The sequence below is a fragment of the Triticum dicoccoides genome, chromosome 4A, assembly GCF_002162155.2.
Source record: "Triticum dicoccoides isolate Atlit2015 ecotype Zavitan chromosome 4A, WEW_v2.0, whole genome shotgun sequence".
Classification (NCBI taxonomy): Eukaryota; Viridiplantae; Streptophyta; class Magnoliopsida; order Poales; family Poaceae; genus Triticum; species Triticum dicoccoides.
The window spans coordinates 385,739,219-385,758,538 of NC_041386.1; the positions used below are offsets into that span (position 1 = coordinate 385,739,219).

At 45.0% G+C, this 19,320-nt stretch overlaps 1 protein-coding gene across 5 annotated transcripts in view; it reads right to left on the minus strand.

Annotated features, from left to right (window-relative positions):
* The window catches only part of LOC119285965 (ATP-dependent DNA helicase At3g02060, chloroplastic-like), a 53,785-nt gene extending 35,962 nt beyond the window's left edge, over window positions 1–17,823 (minus strand). For 3 of the 5 annotated variants that reach the window (XM_037565305.1, XM_037565304.1, XM_037565303.1), the window contains exons 1-9: window positions 17,150–17,822; window positions 16,027–16,252; window positions 15,189–15,434; window positions 14,661–14,795; window positions 14,247–14,371; window positions 13,918–14,057; window positions 8,911–8,981; window positions 8,389–8,550; window positions 8,193–8,279 (exon numbers count right to left, since the gene is read on the minus strand). In XM_037565305.1, the coding sequence (XP_037421202.1) occupies window positions 8,193–8,279; window positions 8,389–8,550; window positions 8,911–8,981; window positions 13,918–14,057; window positions 14,247–14,371; window positions 14,661–14,795; window positions 15,189–15,434; window positions 16,027–16,252; window positions 17,150–17,757 (1,800 nt within the window). In that variant the 5' untranslated portion in view covers window positions 17,758–17,822. Of the gene's footprint in view, window positions 1–8,192; window positions 8,280–8,388; window positions 8,551–8,910; window positions 8,982–13,917; window positions 14,058–14,246; window positions 14,372–14,660; window positions 14,796–15,188; window positions 15,435–16,026; window positions 16,253–17,149 lie in introns of all 5 variants that reach the window. The other 2 variants (XM_037565302.1, XM_037565306.1) reach the window with 1 other exon arrangement.
* Window positions 17,824–19,320: the final 1,497 nt, after the last annotated feature.

A 19,320-nucleotide genomic window follows, 5' to 3' on the forward strand; every position in this document is an offset into this window, starting at 1 on the left:
CACGAGCCGTCTCAAGAAGGTGGCGATGCTTTCGCTCAGCCACGCCATTCTAAGCATGAGCACCAGGACAAGAGAACTGAGGAAGAGTGCCCTGCTCAGCAAGAACACCACGCAACATCTTGGAAATATACTCGCCAGCGGAGTCAGCACGGAACATACGAATAGGCGAAGAGAACTGAGTGCGAACCATGGCAGCAAAACGCTTATAGATGGAAAGAACCTCACTGCGAGAAGTCATAAAATAAAGCCAAGTGTAACGAGAGAAATCATCTATGAAAATAATATAGTATCGATGGCCCCCTTTCGAAGCGAAGGGAGCCGGACCCCATACATCAGAATGGACCAAATCAAAAGGGCGCTGAGAGATCGACTCACTAGTAGGGTAAGGTAACTGAATCTGTTTTCCTAGTCTACAACCCTGACACTCTAAAGAGACATCTCCTGAGACAGACTCCAGAAGACCTCGACGAACTAATGACGACAAGCGAGACCCACAAAGATGACCAAGTCGATGATGCCACTGCTGGAAGGAGCCGGTAGCTGAAGCGACAGAAGCGGATGGACTGGCGATAGTGGTGGCAGCGGATGGAACATGAAGCCAGTCTAGCTCCCAAAGACCCTGAGAGTCACGGTGGCGAGGGCCAGCCCCAACCAAAGTGTGCGTTCGACGATCCTGAACAGAACAGGAGTCAACGTCAAGGATGGCGCGACAACCAGAATCAGTAAGTTGACCGGCAGAAAAAAGATTCATGATAAGTCGAGGAACATGAGCAACATCAGGAACAGAGTAAGAAGGTGTGGTAAGATTGTCTCGACTAGCAACAGAAAGAGGAGTACCATCAACAGTGAGTACATGAACAGGAAAATCAAGTGATTTAAGAGAGGACAAATTTGAAGAATGAGAAGACATATGAAAAGAAGCTCCGGAGTCCAGAACCCACGAGGATGTACCTGACTGTGTAGAGGGTGGTTGCTCAGTGCGGGAAGCATCAGTCACAGATCCTGCAGTACCCGTCAAAGGAGAACCTGAAGCGGCAAGCAGACGCTTAAGTCGCAGAATATCCTGTTCAGTCAAGGCGGGGGCTGAAGATGTCGAAGTAGAAGAAGTCCCTGACGCTGATGATCGCGCCTTACACAGGTGTTTCTTCTTCTGGAAGCACTGAGACTCAACATGACCATCCATCTTGCAGTAGTCGCAGTGAGGACGAGACCGACCCTGGCCGCCCGTAGGAGTAGGCAAGAGCGGCGGAGCGCTCGAGTGGGAAGGAGTCGGTGCAGCAAGCATAGTAGAAACTCGAGTAGCGAGCACAGAGGGAACCTCAAGTAAACCAGCGCCACGGAGGCGAGTCTCCTCAGCACGGATCTCAGAAAGCGCCTCCATGAGGGGGATACGACCACAAGCAAACAACTAAGCGCGTCGGGGCTCAAACTCCTTACGGAGTCGAGACAAGAACTCGTAGACACGATGAAACTCCAAATCAGCCCGCACAGCCTGGCAACACTGACAAGTACGACAACCAGCAGTGCGGAGAGAATCAAGCTGACGCCAAATAGCAGAACTCTGTGCATAGAACTCATCAACAGTGGAGTCACCTTGCTAAAGAGCATGCTCCTGACGAACCACAGACAGGTATAAGGCATCACCAGAGGGCTGATAGCGCTGACGAAGCCGAGTCCACATCTCAAATACAGTAGAGAGGCCGAGAAACTCAGAGGCAAACTGAGGCAGAACACTAGCAGTCAAAACAGCTGCGGCACGAGCATCATCATCAAGCCACTGAGTGTAAGCAGATAGAGCTGCATGATAAGTCTGAAGTGCGTCCTCATAGGTCTGAACCTGCTTATCATAAGAAAGAACGACAACGTCATCAGCCAGCTTAGCTGCATCCTTTGCAGCCTGATCAGCGTCGGCAGCAAGAACGGGTGGCGTCGGCGGAGTAGGAGCCACAGGAGGAACTGGACACGGCGGACTGGGGACCTCGCCAGAAAGAACGCCCCAAAGACGAAGGCCACGCATGTGAATGCGCATGAAGCCAACGAACTCAATGTAGTTAGTGCCATCAAAAATCGCCGGACAACGAGGAACTGCGACATAGCCCGTAGATGCAGACATAGTACCTCTTTTTTTTCTTTTTTTAACGGAAGCAGACGGAAAACTGAACAGCGAGCGCACAGCCGCACACGCGCGGCTAGCAGAAGCGGAGACCAAGTCCACGCGGGCGAGCAGCGGAGACCAAGTCCACGCGCGCGAGCAGCGGAGACCAAATCCAAGCGGGCGAAGACCACGTCCAGCACCAACGATGCAGCGAAGACCAAAACAGGTGGCGACTGAGGCGGGAGTCCCGATCGGGACCTTCTCTGCTCGATCTGGGCAGGGAAATCGATCAGGCCGAGCAATCAGGGGCGACGGCGGGAGTCTTCGATCGCGGCTCAGGCGGCGGCGGCCTCACGAGACAGAGGCGGACGAGGGCGGGTCGAGCAGATCGATCTGGGCGACAGCAAAAGTCTCGATCGGGGGTGGGAGGAAGAAAAACCAGTAGCAGCCTGAGGATTTGGCCACCACGGAGAGTCAGCGCAGCCAAGGATGGAGGCGTCGCGATGGAGGTGGATCAACAACACGAGTTGCGCGTGCTATAAAATTGACCTAGCTCTAATACCATGATAGGAATATGCAATTTGTATTTCCAGGTGGCCATAGGCCGGTATATATACATGTACAAGTGTGGAATATATGCAGGAAACCCCTTATACAATAGGGTAAATACGAAAGGTTACATGGCTATATATATATAACTCTAACAGTGACAAGCGTCCGAACAAGTGATGTCGACACTGATGACTTCCCAATTAAGATAGGACTGCATCATGATATGATGGTAGTTGACGATAGTCGGACGGGGTCAATAGGAAGTTAGAGTTATGGAGACAAACCTTGGAATCGAAAGGTTTTAGGCTTTGTAGAACTAAAACCAAGTACATGAGGTGTGAGTTCGATACTACTAGGCGCGAGGAGGAGGAGGTTAGCCTTGATGCGTAGGTGGTTCCTCAGAAAGACATTTGGGGTCAATGCTGCAGAAGGATGGGGGTATTGATGAAGATGTGAACCATGGCATCAAAGCTGGATGGATGAAGTGGCGCCAAGCTTTTGGCATTCTCTATGACAAGAGAGTGCCACAAAAGCTAAAAGGCAAGTTCTGCAGGACGGCGGTTCGCCCCGCAATGTTGTATGGCGCTGAGTGTTGGCCGACTAAAAGGCGGCATGTTCGATAGTTAGGTGTGGTGGAGATGCGCATGTTGAGATGGATGTGTGGCCACAAGAGGAAGGATCGAGTCCGGAATGATGACATACGAGATAGAGTTGGGGTAGCACCAATTGAAAAGAAGCTTGTCCAACATCGTCTGAGATGGTTTGGGCATATTCAGCTCAGGCCTCCAGAAGCTCCAGTGCATAGCGGACAGCTAAAGCGTGCGCATATGTCAAGAGAGGTCTTGGTAGACCGAATTTGACATGGGAGGAGTCCGTAAAGAGAGATCTGAAGGATTGGAGTATCACCAAAGATCTAGCTATGGACAGGGGTGCGTGGAAGCTTGCTATCCATGTGCCAGAACCATGAGTTGGTCGCGAGATTTTATGGGTTTCACCTCTAGCCTACCCCAACTTGTTTGGGACTAAAGGCTTTCTTCTTGTTGTTGTTGTTGTTGTTATTATGGGGTCTTTTTTTGCAAATGTTTCACCAATCCATCTTGCAGCCTACTCCCAACCCTCAGTTCCATGTCCAACAGGCAACAGCTCAAAAGCCATTGGTGTACGTTCTCCATGCAGGCCCCAAAGTACTTGATAGGCTGCAATAGGACTAAGCAAGATGAGCATAGGCAATATAGAGGTCTGCAGCACCCGGGGATGTTACAATCGTCGGCACTACCCCGAGATCCACGGCGAGGCACGGGGAAAAGAGTTGGTCAAGAAATCTAACGGAACTTCTCGTCACCACTAAAAAGGGCTGTTTGTGTTGAAGTGTATATGTGGATTGTCTAGCCCTTTCCATAAGTTCGGACTTTTGGTTGTGTTGGCTAGTGCATGAAGTTTAACATGGTATCAGGGCCTAAGGTCTTGAGTTCAAGTCCTGGCTATCGCAATTTATCCAAAAATTGTTGTCGCCCCCCTCTATGTCCATATATAGGCCTCTTGAGCCGAGTCTATTCACGTGTTGACTTCCCGCGTCACACGTGAGAGGGGTGTTGTGTATATGTGGATTGCCTAGTCCTTTCCATAAGTTCAGACTTTTGGTTATGTTGGCTAGTGCATGAAGCTTAACACTTTGCATCATGTCGAACGCTGACATCCTTCCATTGAGATCCTTCGGTTGGGGGAGTCATTTGTGTTAAATTATGATCCAAATTCTAACGTGTTGGACTAGACGTAGTACAAACGGTGTGGGCCGTTGTGTTGCGTTGCGTTGACGTCGACGCGTACGAGTACAACTCGTTTACTTGTCCTCTAAGGACTCCTATGTATACCGAAAAAGGCTTTCACCTCACTTTATATATAAAGTATATAAAGCAACGATCATCAACAGCGGAGTACAAACGCACGCCACCACAACACACGCACACACCCAAGGTAGGATACAGGCGCTGAGCGCAGCAACACCACCCCCTATCTACGAAGAATGAAGCCGCATAAGACAAACCGTGGACTCCAAAGCGGCACCTTCAGGAAGTATACGACACCAGAGTGCCACCACAGCCCGACCTGAGGGTTAGGGTTTCCCCTGAAGCACCACGACAGGCAGTGAGAGCCGCGACGACGCCATCAAGAAGGGAACAAGCTTCGCCGCCGCCGGTCTGTCCGAGGATGGAACAGGTTTTCACCCCAGCCAACACTCACCGCCACCGTATGCCACATCCCAGCTACCACGCCGCCCACACGGCCATGGCCACCGGGCAACACCAAGCCACGGGCTCTGCCAATGAGCACCGCACTACCACCACCAGGGCCGCTGCCCCGGCATCCAAGACCAAGACACCACCTCACCTGAGACACGTCGCTACCCCAACCAAAGAGACGAGCAGAAAGACCTTGCCTTTCGCACCCCTGGGCGGGCCCCAACTCAAAGACCCAATAAGCCGGCCAAAATGGCCACCATCGCCCTGTCCTGCAGCACCGGGCGTGAGACAAGCGATGGACCGCAGTTGGGAGAGGACCAGCCGTTCGATGGGAGTAGTGCCCAGACGACGAGGAGATGAAGCGAAGGTCGAAACGGTCCGACCATAGACAAGCCGACACCGGAGAAGCCGGTCGTCGTGGGCAGAGCCACTGGGCCAACGTGTAGCCGCCACGCCACCGGGTGGAGCATGTCATTAATTCCAGTAATACATCCAATAAGGAAAATGTTGATGCACATGATGGTGAACACGTCGCTGATGATGAACATGTCACTACAAATCAGCCTATTGTTCCACCCGGTTAAAATCTTGCACGTGACAGAGTTAGGCGGGGTATTGATAAACCTACAAGGTTAATTAAAGAGTGCAATATTGTTTCTTTTGCTTTATTTGTTGCAGAGGAAATTGAAGGTAATGTCGAGCCTTCTTCATATTACGAGGCTATTATTTCTGAAGATAGTAATAAGTCAACGACTGCTATGCATGATGAGATGGAATCACTTGAAAAGAATGGCACTCGGAATTTAGTAAAATTACCCAGAGAGAAGAAACCTATTCGTTGCAAGTGGGTTTTCAAAAGAAAAGAAAGTGTTTTTCTTAATGATGAGACAAGATATAAAGCAAGGTTAGTTGCTAAAGGTTATACTCAAATTCCAGATATTGACTATAATGAAGTCTTTTGTCCTGTTGTGAAGCATAGCTCTATTCGCACTTTACTCAGTATTGTTGCCATGCATGATTTTGAGCTTGAACAATTAGATGTTAAAACTGCATCCTTACATGGAGAATTAGAAAAGGATATTTATATGGAACAACCTGAAGGTTTGTTATTCCTGGAAAAGAAAAGCTTGTTTGTAAGTTAAAAAAATCTCTTTACGGATTGAAGCAATCCCCTAAACAGTGGTACAAGAGATTTGACACTTTAATGATCTCTCAAGGTTTCAAAAGGTCTAATTATGATAGTTGTGTTTATTTGAAAACTGTCAATGGTTCATCTATTTATTTGCTTCTTTATGTTGATGATATGTTAATCGCTGCAAAAAGCATGTCAGAGATTGATGAACTAAAGAAGCAATTGTGCAATGAATTTGAGATGAAGGATTTGGATGCAACAAAGAAAATATTTGGCACAAAAATATCCGGAAATAGACCGTCTGAAAAGGTATATCTAAGTTAGAAGGGATATATTGATAAAGTTCTTCGTCATTTTAATATGCATAATGCCAAGCCATTAACTATTCCGTTAGCTGCACACTTCAAATTATCATCAGCCTTATGTCCTAAGTCAGATGCCGATATTGAGTACATGTCTAGAGTTCCCTATTCAAGTGTAGTTAGTTCACTTATGTATGTCATGGTTTGTTCTCGTCCTGATTTATCATATGCATTGAGTGTTGTCAGTAGATACATGGTAATTCTGGAAAAGAGCATTGGAAAATAGTTCAGTGTATTTTCAGATACCTACGAGGTACTTCTAATGCTTATTTACAATTTGGGAAAACTAGATATGGACTTGTTGGTTTTGTTGATTCTTATTTTGCTGGTGATTTGGACAAAAGAAGATCACTCACAGGTTATATTTTCACCATTGGTGGTTGTGTTGTAAGTTGGAGAGCAACTTTGTAGTCTATTCTGGCTTGTTCCACTACTGATGCCGAGTATATGGCTATTTCTAAGGCATGCAAAGAAGCTAATCTGGTTGAGAAGTTTGTATACTGAGCTTTGTGGAGATTCATCTTGCCCTAGCGTATTTTCTGACAATCAAAGTGCTATATGTTTTACAAAGAATCCAATGTACCATGAGAGAACGAAGCATATTGATGTCAGATTTTACTATATTCGAGATGTTATTGTTGAAGGTGATTTGAAGGTATGCTAGATAAGTACGCATCATAATCCTCCTGGTATGATGACAAAGTCAGTTCCTACCAATAAATTTGAGCTTTGCTCAGTCTTAGTTGGTATTTCTCACTAGTCCTACGGACTTTGACACACAAGGTGTTTATGTTGATTTGGATGGAGTTATTGACTTCTTTTCGACTACTGGAGGGAATTTGGCTCAAGGTGGAGATTGTTAAATTATGATCCAAATTCTACCGTGTTGGACTAGCCGTAGTACAAACGGTGTGGGGCGTTGAGTTGACATCGACGCGTACGAGTACAATTCGTTTACTTGTCCTCCAAGAACTTGTGTATTGCCCCTCATATATACCTCATGTAGTTGCACCTAAAGATGGCATGTCGTCTCAGTGCTTGTAATACTCCTCCATCAAAGTGATTGCGCCTTCGTGCGTCCGTGGTTTTCTCCCGCAAGGGTTTCCACGTAAAAATCCGTGTCTCTCGTGTCTCGTTTATTCTCGTTTTATCTAACAGGTTGCACAACCCGAAACTAACTGGTCAAGAGAAACATCAACCCCGAATGGAATCCTAAGCTTTGAAAGACGGGAAGAGAGCAGACTTAAAACTCGCGAGGAGGTAAGAGAGGAAGTAGAATGGGATAAGGAATAAAAGAAGTCCTATTTAGATCCATCCAACACATTTTGCAAAATAGCACTAGACACAGCTGTAACTGTTAGCGAGGTTATCCTACAGGCCTTGCGGACCCTACTGCTCCGAAACCATTCGTTACGGAGCGGCTACGGGTTTCGGAACCTGGGCACTAATACCACTTGTAGCACCCCAGGATGTTACAAGGTCCATGAGATGATTAATCATCTTTGTAGGCCAGCTAACTAATGTTTATAATTATGATTGGCTATCTGTAATCTGTCATGTAAGACATTTCTTTCTATAATCAAACTGAGTGCTGCTTCTAGAACCACCAAGAGAAGATGACCCCACTTATCAGAAAATTGCATAGACAATGAACTAATACTCATGCAGAGTTCAGTAAGGGCTGGAGATGGTGGTTAGAACATTCTATGTTGATGTTTGAATATGCTTTCAGCATCAGGTACATTAAATGATATGAGCATAAATATATTAGACAAACCAAAAAATTATAAAGCACTGCTGCAGCGGCTCACCATGGCAATTCTGGAAAGCAAAGACTTGTCGGTGTAGAAGAGGTATGTGAAACCCTCTCTGCCTGATCTTCCTACTCTTCCTCGCAACTGCGGTTGAAAACAAAAGCAGCGAACTTGAGGTCCAGACCTCAGATTTCATACAACAATTTTTTTGCCAGAAAAAAAGGCAAAGTAAAACACTGAGAACTAAAACCACCTGATACAGCTGGGCGAGCCCAAATAGTTCTGCATACTGGACTATCATTGTGTTGGCATTTGGAATATCTATTCCACTTTCAATGATATGTGTGCATACAAGAATCTTTATTTCCCCACAAGAAAACTTTTCCATAGCAAGTTGTATATTCTTTGACACTTTCTGTGGGAAAAATATATAGCAATAAGATTGGTCAAGCACCATTCATCTATGCAACAAGAACATAAATAAGTATCGAAGTTCTAACATCAAATGTGTTAAAGAGCTATATTATGTTCCATGTATAGCCTGTATATTTTCCCCATTGTATGAGGGGTTTCCTGCATATTTACCACTTGTACCGGCGAATGGCCCCCAGGAAATACAAGTTGCATATTTCCTAACAAGATAGCCTAACTTCATTAGTAGAAACTTGCACTTCGGCCTTTAACACAAAGCAGTGCACACAAATGTAGATAGTACTCAAGATATTATGTTGTAAATGCAGAATTCTTGCATTCTGAATCAGCTTAGCCAACTAACCTTTCCATGAGCAATAGCCATCGGTACATCTGGAAGAGAGTCCTTGAGAAATTGCAATACATCTTCTATGGCTGTTTGAATAAGAAATGAAACATGTTCACTGCATAGATACTTTAAAAGACCAAAGTGCATTGCTATACCAACTAGTTTAAATAAATGCGCCTCATCTCAGATTAGATCCGGTTAAAAAAGGGCAACCGTATTACGTGGACATGAGTCTACTGTATCAAGGAGCAGCAGCATGGGAGATCATGAGAGAGAATAGCAGCAGAGATGGTAACAAATGAATTGGATTATTGAAGAGTCCAACCGTATTTGAAAAGGTCTACCAGCCCCAATTGTATTAGGAGAGGTCAAAAACCTGAGCATGCTTTATATAAGGACGTCATGTATCTGCTTTTGAGTCAAGATTCACGTTCAGTATAGGACAAGCATTCTATCGAGAGGGGCACAATTGAAATCCAAGAAAAGATCCTAGACCAAAGTTCTTATAAAATCCAATCAGCCAACTCAAATTTCTAGTATCTCTAAGCCCCACTACCACCGAAGATTTTCTTTCGGTACTACCGGGCCACTTAAGAGTTACTCCTCCATAGAGATCAAACCCATCCAGGGTGCCGGAACTACCACACCTTTTTTGTCTCGGTATTGCCGAGCCAATTCTGACTCAGGCATTCTCTGTTAGCTCTGGCACCTCCGGCCGTAACTTCTGAGTCCTCTCGGTTTGCTTCTCTATGTGGTCACAATATAGGTCCTGGACCTCCGTGAAAGTTTTGTCTGGTACCTCTGATATGTGACTTTGGCTTTTCTGCACAATTCTCATTTGAGGGTTGCTTTGTCTACTAAGGTACTACCGAGCAAACAGTTTTACCCAATACTTCTGAGCCAGTTTTATTCTCGCAGAAAAGATCCACCTTTTACTGATCGGGACCATAGCTCTATTTTCTGCCAGCAGTTCCAACTACTGTGTTTTATGTCATATTTAAACGTGTTCGGAAGTTTCGAAGATTTTCGTCTACTACTTACGGCTAGTTATCTTTTCAAGATAACGGGAAGATTTTAAATTCTCTCTATTTATAGAACCACATACCCCTCCGTGGAAGCAAGGAAGCAACCACCCCACTCCTCACTCCATCCAACTGCCACAAGAGATAGAGAGAGCTCCAAGGCAATAAAGAAGACGAGAAGACAAGTGTTGGGTGATTTCAAGAACACTTCTTGATTCTTGAGGCCAAAACCTACTCCCTTTCTTGAACCCTTCACCTCAATTTCATATCATTTTCACCACAATCATATCCTTTGTGAGAGAGATCCTATGGGTTCATGACAGATACTTTGATTGAAGATTTTTTGAGTAAGTACTACCAAGTGACTTTGCTTTGCTTGTTACTCTTGGAGGACATGCACCTCCTAAACGGTTAGGAGTCACTTGAGAGCCTTCGTCATCAATGTGTGAAGAACTCAAGAGTTTTTTAGGGCAAGGAGATCACCTACTTTGCGAAGATCCCCAAGTGATCCTAGAACTTTTAGTGAGGCTTCTTGGTGCAAGCCATGGTGGATTTGGTTGTGCTTGGTGGGCCCTTGGTGGGTGACACAACCGAAGATCCCCGAGTGATCCTAGAACCATTTGGTTTGAAGCCTCCATTAACGCAGGGTAGGAGAGCGCCAACTATCCGTACCATGGGAAAAACATCGTTGAGCCCCTTGTGTTTGCATCCTCTCAATCACCATTTACTTTCTTGCAAGGTACTCTATTCCACTGTCATACTCTTTAACTCGTTTGCTTCTTTAGTCACAAGGATCAACTAGAATTGTGGTTGCTCTAAGCAACGCCAGCTTGGTTAAAATTTGGAGTAGTGATTTTCGGAGAACTATTCACCCCCTCTATTCCTTAGCCCTTGATCTCAACAACTGGACGTCAAGGCCCACGGTGCGAGACATTGGAGTATATGGACCTCCATAGCTGGTTCAATGCAAACAGCATGGGGGAGAGCGGAACCCCCTATCACAGCCCCTTGTTGTGCCACACCAGCAGCACCGATTCTCCAATCAAAAACACCCGTGTGCTGACCGTGAAAAGGACAATGGAAACCAACTCGCGGAAGCAAGGTCCAAACCCTGCCCGACAAAGCACCTAAAGAGCAGTGCCCAGGATATGGAGCCGAATGCACGTCCAATTGGAGCACCACACAAGGCTCCTTAAGCCAGTGAAGGTTAGCATGTCGTCTGCTGAACCAACATGAAATTATCATGTATGCAGTGGTTCTTAAGGAACGCACATTGGTTCTCCTTAACCCAGGAAGCCAATCTCAGTGACAAGCTTGCAGCCAAGATCTTCACCACCAATTTGGCAAAGAGATGGGTGAGGCCAATGGGGCGGTAGTCCTTCGGAGTAGAGTCATCCGGCCGATTGGGCACAAACATCAACAAAGCTTCATTCAGACCCTGAAAGCCACGCCCATTAAGTGAATGCAACTTGGTGAAGGCGGCCATGACATTGCCTTTTGATACGCCCCAACCTGTTTGGAGGAACTAGTCGTGAATCCGCCAGATTCAAGTGACGCACCACCTCCTCGGAGGAAGGGTCATCGAGATCATAAGTCCTCCAAATGGGTTCTCAGAGTCTAGGTCCAGTAAGAACACGCGTTATTCAGCCAAGCCAAGGAGCAGGTTGAAGTGATCCAAGGATGCCCATGGTGGTGCTCGTAGTTGTGCCCTAGAGCACAACCGGCAGATGGTGGGCCTTCAATGCTAAGCACGAGGCCCAACTCGGTGGATGAGGCATGGGTTGAGTGCAGCTCCCGATTCGGGCTGCAAATGGCTACAAGGCACGGTCTACAACCCACAGCGGGTTGTGGTCAAACAACTTGGTCAGCACTTTGCTGGGGGTGGCTGCCGCCACCAAGTCTTCCTCATGTCCTACAACAATTGTCTCTCATCCTACCGTGACCGTCCCGATTCAAAGACACCAAAAGGCATGTTGTCCTTCCCCTTGCAAAAAGTGCAACAGTCGCGATTTCGAATAGTTACGCATGTCAGCTAATGGGAGGGAGGACTAGGATATGGCACCCAGGCCCAAAGGCGTGCGGCCCGTGCAACCGCACAAGAGCCCAAGTTTCGTAGAGCTATTTAGATAGGCCTAGTTCAGCCCAGACACAAACCGGACACAGAGGCCCAATTGGGGTCACAGGAAACCTGCCAGAAGCCAGCGACGGAAGTGCACATGGCCCATCTACAGGCTCACGCAGCCATCAACGCGCCCACGCATTGACGCGGAGGCACACAAGATCAGTTGGTCTGATCGTGAGAACAGTGCATTTCGCTTGTTGGCTTCTCGCCTCCTCCCGATTTCTCACATGCTTTTCCGCGCATTGTCGCCCACCTAGCCACTCCATCGAAGCATCACGGGGCGCCAGCGCCGGCGTAGCCCACTCACCTGGATAGCTACAAAAAATGAATATGGCAAGGCAAGTAAACAATCTTCCTCAAGTGCTTATATTTATTGGCCAGGGTTTTGAATTTTTAAGAGTGTTACACTTGAAAGAATTTGATTAATGTGATTTTCCAATTTTGAGGAGTGATCCATATATGTCTACGTATGAGTCCTCTGCCTGGACGAGCGCATCTCTTCTTCTTCATCTGCGCAATTGCTGATTGATCTTGGCGTGACGAAGTGTCGTCTCCAGGCTGCTCACCCCTGCTTCCGTCCATCAACGAGTAGTTCAACATCCACCACTTCTATTTTTCTAGAGCAGTAGGGCCTATTTTAGAGTTTGGCACAGGTCCCCATATCTTTGTCGGCTCAGCCCTAGCACCTAATGTAGCTGCCTCGTGCCCCATGTTGGATCGGTCTGCGTCAGCTCGGTTTCCTTTATGCATCCCTTCTTTTCTTCTTTCCCCATTTGCTTTTGTTCAATTGTCCTTCCATCGATGAATGCAAGGAAACTTGAAAATTCCCTCATTCCGATAGATTACGGCAAGCACAATTCTTCATACAATATGATTAAATTATTCTATGCTATAAAATTATGATTCATGCACAACAAATGCAACATTCGTTCAAGCAAATGTTTAGAAGGTGTTTGGTCCCAACAGGTAACGCAAATGTAAACATAATGGAAAATGGAAAAGCACCAGGACTGTAAACGTAATCGACAAAAATCATAACTTGTTTGGTTCAAATGCTGTTACCGGAAGAGATCATGGACGATAGTTCGATTCATGTAGAGGAGCTGCTTATGTGAGAGCCTTGTTGTATCGTTTTCAGATTTACATTGGTTTCCTACCGGAATCAGTTTCGTATTGGGCTGGGATCTGATCCAGCGTGATGAGATTACTAGCCAACAAACCAAACAAGATTTAACGTTATTTGTTAACACTGTAATTAGACCGCGTTACAAATGTGTTAACCAAACACCTCCTTAAATACAATACACTAAAGAAACAAGTACTCCCTCTGTAATGAAATATAAGATCGTTTATATTTCTTTACAGAGGGAGTACAACTTCTATGTAGGAGATACAATAATAAGCTCTTGTTTCCGATATAATGCTAATGATCCATGATGTTTCCTTCACTCATGATGTTTTGATCAGTGGGTATTTATGATATATTTTTTCCATGTTGAGTCATTGACTTCATATTGCCATGTACTCCCTCCGTTCCTAAATAGATGACCCAACTTTATACTAACTTTGTATTAAAGTTAGTATAAAATTGAGTCATCTATTTTAGAACGGAGGGAGTAACTTACAGCAAAATTTCCATTATGCGAGTCATTGAAAAGGGTCTACGCTGTTGAAAATTTAGCTTGGCCTACTTTTACGAAAGCATCATCTGGTCGGCTGAATTCTGGGAACATATGTCAACTACTTTCCATAGTCACAAGCCACACATAAAAAAACACTAAACTAAAATTTTGGACTTATATATTCAGGTTCATGCATTATGAAGATTTATTGTAGTATCGTAAACAAAATGTCATCTTTAGATAACGAAGATGTGACCTTTTATTCGAGGAACAACATAGAAAACTTGACCGCCACGCTTCAACTCCAATTTGATAGCTGATAGAGCACTTTCTCTACTAAATGCTGACACATAGGTCTTGACAGCGACTCTTTCCGGAGGTGGTGTAGACATTAAACTGAAAGCAAGCACACAGTTCTGTTAAGAACAGAAAAAGGAGTTCAAAAGTTGAACGTAACTGAAGTACAGAAGCTATGTGAACAAAAAGCCCACAAGAAAACTATCATCTCTTTTAAGAAGAGCAATAGTTCCCTTCCAACTGAAATGAGAAGGTGAAAAAATGGCAAGCACTGCAATAAAATCGTACCTTGCATCACGGAAACCGGTTAAAGCAAGATACAGAGTTCGTGGAATGGGTGTTGCGGACAGGGTAAGAACATCAATAGAAGCTTTGAATGATGCAATCTTCTCCTTTTGTTGTACACCGAACTTCTGTTGGAGAAGATGGAGTTTGTGAGGTGTGCATATAAAAATAGGCAGAGTTTGCTTCAAAGATATTATATCTTCTGATCTTTTTAATACATTACTGAAGACAGAGCTCTCTCTTGCTATATACCCTAAAAAGAGAACATTTTTATGTTACTAGTGCCCAAATTATAACCATCAAACTAATGTGTATCATTGGCAGACTAGACCAGCAAACGCACAAAAATGATGTCAAATGAATACAGGGCAAGGATATGCTATCACCGTGAGAGAGACATTACGATTTATAGAGTACCTGTTCCTCATCCACCACTAGGAGACCAAGATTGTTATAGGCCATCCGTTCTGTAAGAAGAGCATGAGTTCCAACAATTATTTGCAAATGCCCATTCGTAATTTTGGTTATTAGCTCATCCTTTTCATCCTTGCTCTGCAAGGAAGACACATACCAAGCCATGCAAATGATAGCCAATCCCTTCAGCAAACGAATGTACTTGGCATTGTATAATACGCGTTACCAAAATTAACCATGATTTGAGTTAAACAGTCAGTGAAATATGAAAAGTGGAAACGAGATGGCGCTGCCACAGATTGCATAACGCAGTATAGATTATATAAACATTATTTAGTATAGCTACAACACAACCGACATATACAAATTAGAGTATTACAACGAAACCAGAGTGGAATGCTTTCTAGGGTCAAGATGAATTGCACAAACTAAATAATTACTAAAATTATAGTTCAGAAACATAAACAAAGAAAGATAATTTTACATGATGAGTTGTATTATGGGTTAAACTCGATTTGTTTCGTGGCATACCTGAGCACCGCTGAATATGGCGACCTTTATGTCAGGATAGTTGGAGAAACGCTCAGACATTACGTCATAGTGTTGATTGGCTAGTATTACAGTTGGTGCGAGAACCATAGCTTGATATCCTGTAGATACAACGATGAATATAGCACGCATTGCAACTTCCGTTTTACCAAACCCGACATCTCCACAGATCAATCTGTCCATTGGTGTTTCCCTTTCAGTCAGATCATTCTCAATATCTATGAAAGCCTGTCATTAGAATGAACAATGTTAAAAAAGCTCTTTTTAAGATTATTCAATAACAGTGTAAGTAGATAAGAAAAGAAACCCCAGGCATGGTAAGAAGTTTAAAGAAGGTGAGAAGCAAAAGAAAAAACTGGCAATGACTGGAAATAAATAGTAATCAGTAATGTGCCGAAGGTTATGTATATCTGACATGGATTTCTACACAAGTCAACCAAGATCATTCAACAACCTTACGTTTATTGTGTCAGAACAGACACGCAAAATCTAAAAGTTGTCCACACTACAGCGTAATGGAAATCTGTTACTCACAACAAGTATCATATACAGGAAATGAATAGGTAATTTCAAATTTCTGAAGCAAGTATAAACTGTAAAAAGATCTGAATTTAAGCTTCCAAGCTGATGTCAAGTAACCCAAACAAAGTGTTTCTGACCTCAGAAGCAATCAAACTATCATTGCCTTATGTTTCACCCTTGATGTAAACAAACAACAGGCAAACATATGGTCGCCAACCATATCCATGAAAGATTAACAATTTTATCAAGAATATTAACTGCATGAAGAAAAGAACACAGCTTTTAGTTGAGAGCAAACCTGGTTTTGATCTGGGGTAGGCTCGTAAGGAAATTCAGAAGCAAACTGATCCATCGCCTCAGGCTTCCGGTAAGGCGGCCTTCTCTGCCTCATCCTTTGTAAATATAACTCCATCAAGTTGACCACCATCTTCTGAACAGCAAGCTTTCCTTTCAGCCTCCTCTTCTCCCATGTAGAAGGATCATTCAGCTTGCTTAGATTCCTTGGCCTCTTTTTCTCATGAGGACTGCATAAAAGTTCAAACTGGATAAATGGTCAACGTGCATTTTTGTTTTCCATCAAACTCAAGTGACCATCCCACAACATAGCACGTAAATCAAAATTTAAGCACAGATACGAGGTAGCTAAAGAAGAGGTGCAAACTAGGTCTAGTGCTAAAAAGATGCAAATTCATGCAACTACTCGGATCAGGAATCACATTCTTTTAAATTGGCATCAAACTTGAAAACCGGGAAATATGGCGTGCACCTCACAAAAACTTGGCAATTGTAAGTTTGGAACCAATCCCAGTCACATGGCTAACCACCAGCATTTTGCAATGTGGCAATGACATAGTTTTGTTTACTTTAATACTTAAAATAGCATTTGCTCAGACACGTCTGGACAAGCATATTGATCCAACAATTCCAGTCCTACATACAATCTATATACCTATAGTAAAAGGAGTGAGTTGTGCAGATCCAACAAATCTCAACCGTTCAACAGCATATATTCAAAGGTCCACGTCACTCCGGCGTTAAACAAGTTTAGTACTTCCTCTGTTCACTTTTATAAGTCGTTTAGGACAGCTGGAATTGAACTGTTTTAAGTTTTGTCTTAAATGTCTAAAAGGTCTTACAAAGGTGAACGGGGGAGTACTAAACACATTTAGCACCCTCTCCTAATTAATATAATGCCTAATATCAATGTCAGCATTAACCACATAATTATATCCTACCTAATATTAACATACAATTTATATCTTGCCTAATATTAATGTGCAATACAATTAATATCTTGCCGAATATTATCGCGCATTGCACATACACAATTTAGTTAGAAGAGACGCTACAGACAAGAGGAGAAGAAGTTTCAAAAAAAAAAGAGAGAGAGAGAGGTGAGCAGGTTAACCGCGGAGGTATACAGGTTGTATCGGTAGAGCATGCGTGCTGCCTGGTCGACTGCAAGCTTCGCCATGGCGTCCGCATACTGAATGAACACGTAGTCCTCTCCGTCCTCTCCGCTTATACAGACGAACTTGCCGACGCCGACTTTCTTGTGAACGACGTACTCGCCGGGCTCCAGCTCACGCGGGTCCACACGGTGCCCCAAAGAGCTCCTGGCCGCCATCCCCTTCCTCCTTCCGCCACCCTCCTCCTCGTCCTCCCCGTTGCTTCCGACGTCTCTCTCGTATTCCGGTTCGGCCGCGTGCCGGCGGAGCTGGCGGAGGCCGAGGCGCTGCTGCTCGCGGATCATGTGGAGGTAGGCCTCCGCCTGGGCGGGGTCCATGGGAGATGTGGCAGCGGAAGAGACACCGCGGCGGCGGACGAGCGCGCGGAGACGGTTATTGAGCTGCGAGATGTCGTCGGGGGGCACGGCGGCCGTCACCGTGGCAATGGCCACGACCGGGGAAGCGAGGCGGAGGCGGCGAACAGGGAGGCGGAGGCGGAGCTGGGGGGATAGGGTCGGTGGTCGGTGAAGGAAGTGACGGTGGGTATTTGGTGGTGGAGCACGAGGGGTGAGGGTGGCCATGGATGTGGCGTGGAGGCGAGGGTTAGAAACAGCACGGGAGCGGCATGGTTTTAAGCCACCCCAAACGCGTCTTAAAAATCCAACTCAGATGGCCCTCTTAAACGAACCTCAAACACCTAAGCTGACCAGCCCGTATTCAATCCAAGAATGGATATGGAGCGCCACCTCAAACACCAAAGGTGACCGGCCCGTATCCAATCCAAGGACGGATATGGAGCGGCAGGGCGCTTCCGCCATATGAGACTCGACAGCCCTACCCAACCACAATTTGCACCAAACCCTTCCTCCTTCTCCCGCCGCCCTCCTATTTTTCTCGTGCCCGAGCCCTTGCCGTCTGACAGTGACCTAGGATGGGCCCACTAGTCAGCCTCTGATGCACCTGTGTGTGCACTACACCGGGTGCACATAGTGAATTGTTGCTATTTTCGTAATATTTCGTAATAAAAATAAATCAGGAAATTACAAAATATTGTTTAAACTTCAAAAATTAATAGAAAATAAACATAAAATAGATGAAAATAATTTATATAAGAAATGTGATCAGGAAAATGTGACCAATCCGAATATGCTATCCACTCATCTGTCACATGCCTCTAACATGACGAATATGGATCCTTCCCCTCTGTTTCATCTGTCTGATAACCGTCGAAAGCCGGGAAAACATTCCTAGATTTTTCCTGCTTCGTCTATAACGTGTAGCACTACGTTAGGTTACCCCTAGCACTACATATTGCCATGTCATGCATCGTGATGTATTTGTTTGCTTTTATATTTATTGTTTATTTCCCCTCTTCTCTCCGGTCGACCCTCAGACTGATGCTGCTCTAGAGTACGACTGCGCCACTGACGTTTAGCCCCTTGCAGCAGAGTTTCCAGGCAAGCAAAACCCTCCTTGATCATTCATATATCGCCCATTTCCTTCTCTCTTATGCTTGCATTAGAATTTGGTACTATATTTGATTGATCCTATTATGATTATAGCCTGATTTTGTAACCTGCTATTGTTACCTACCTGCTTATCCTATATGCTTAGTATATGTTGGTTAGTGATCCACTAGTGACCCCTCACCTTATCACTGTTGCCCCCGCTTTATGATCGATGACTCGATCAACGTGATCGACGTTCAGAGCCCGACACATCACCTCACACCCCTTTAGTTGCACGACTCTGCAGAGCTACCACCGAGTGTCGAGGGTGATACCTCGTATAGCACTTCTGATCAGATCTCTATGATGTAGCTAATCGGTCATGGTATACGAAGGGTGATTCCCCCTTCACCACTCCCAACAACGACTCTGTCGTGCAACACGTCAAGTGTGAAAGGGTGGCTCTGTCGTGCAACTAAAGGGGTGTGAGGTGATGTGTCGGGCTCTGAACGTCGATCACGTTGATCGAGTCATCGATCATAAAGCGGGGGCAACAGGGATAAGGTGAGGGGTCACTGGTGGATCACTAACCAACATATACTAAGCATATAGGATAAGCAGGTAGGTAACAATAGCAGGTTACAAAATCAGTTTATAATCATAATAGGATCAATCAAATATAGTACCAAATTCTAA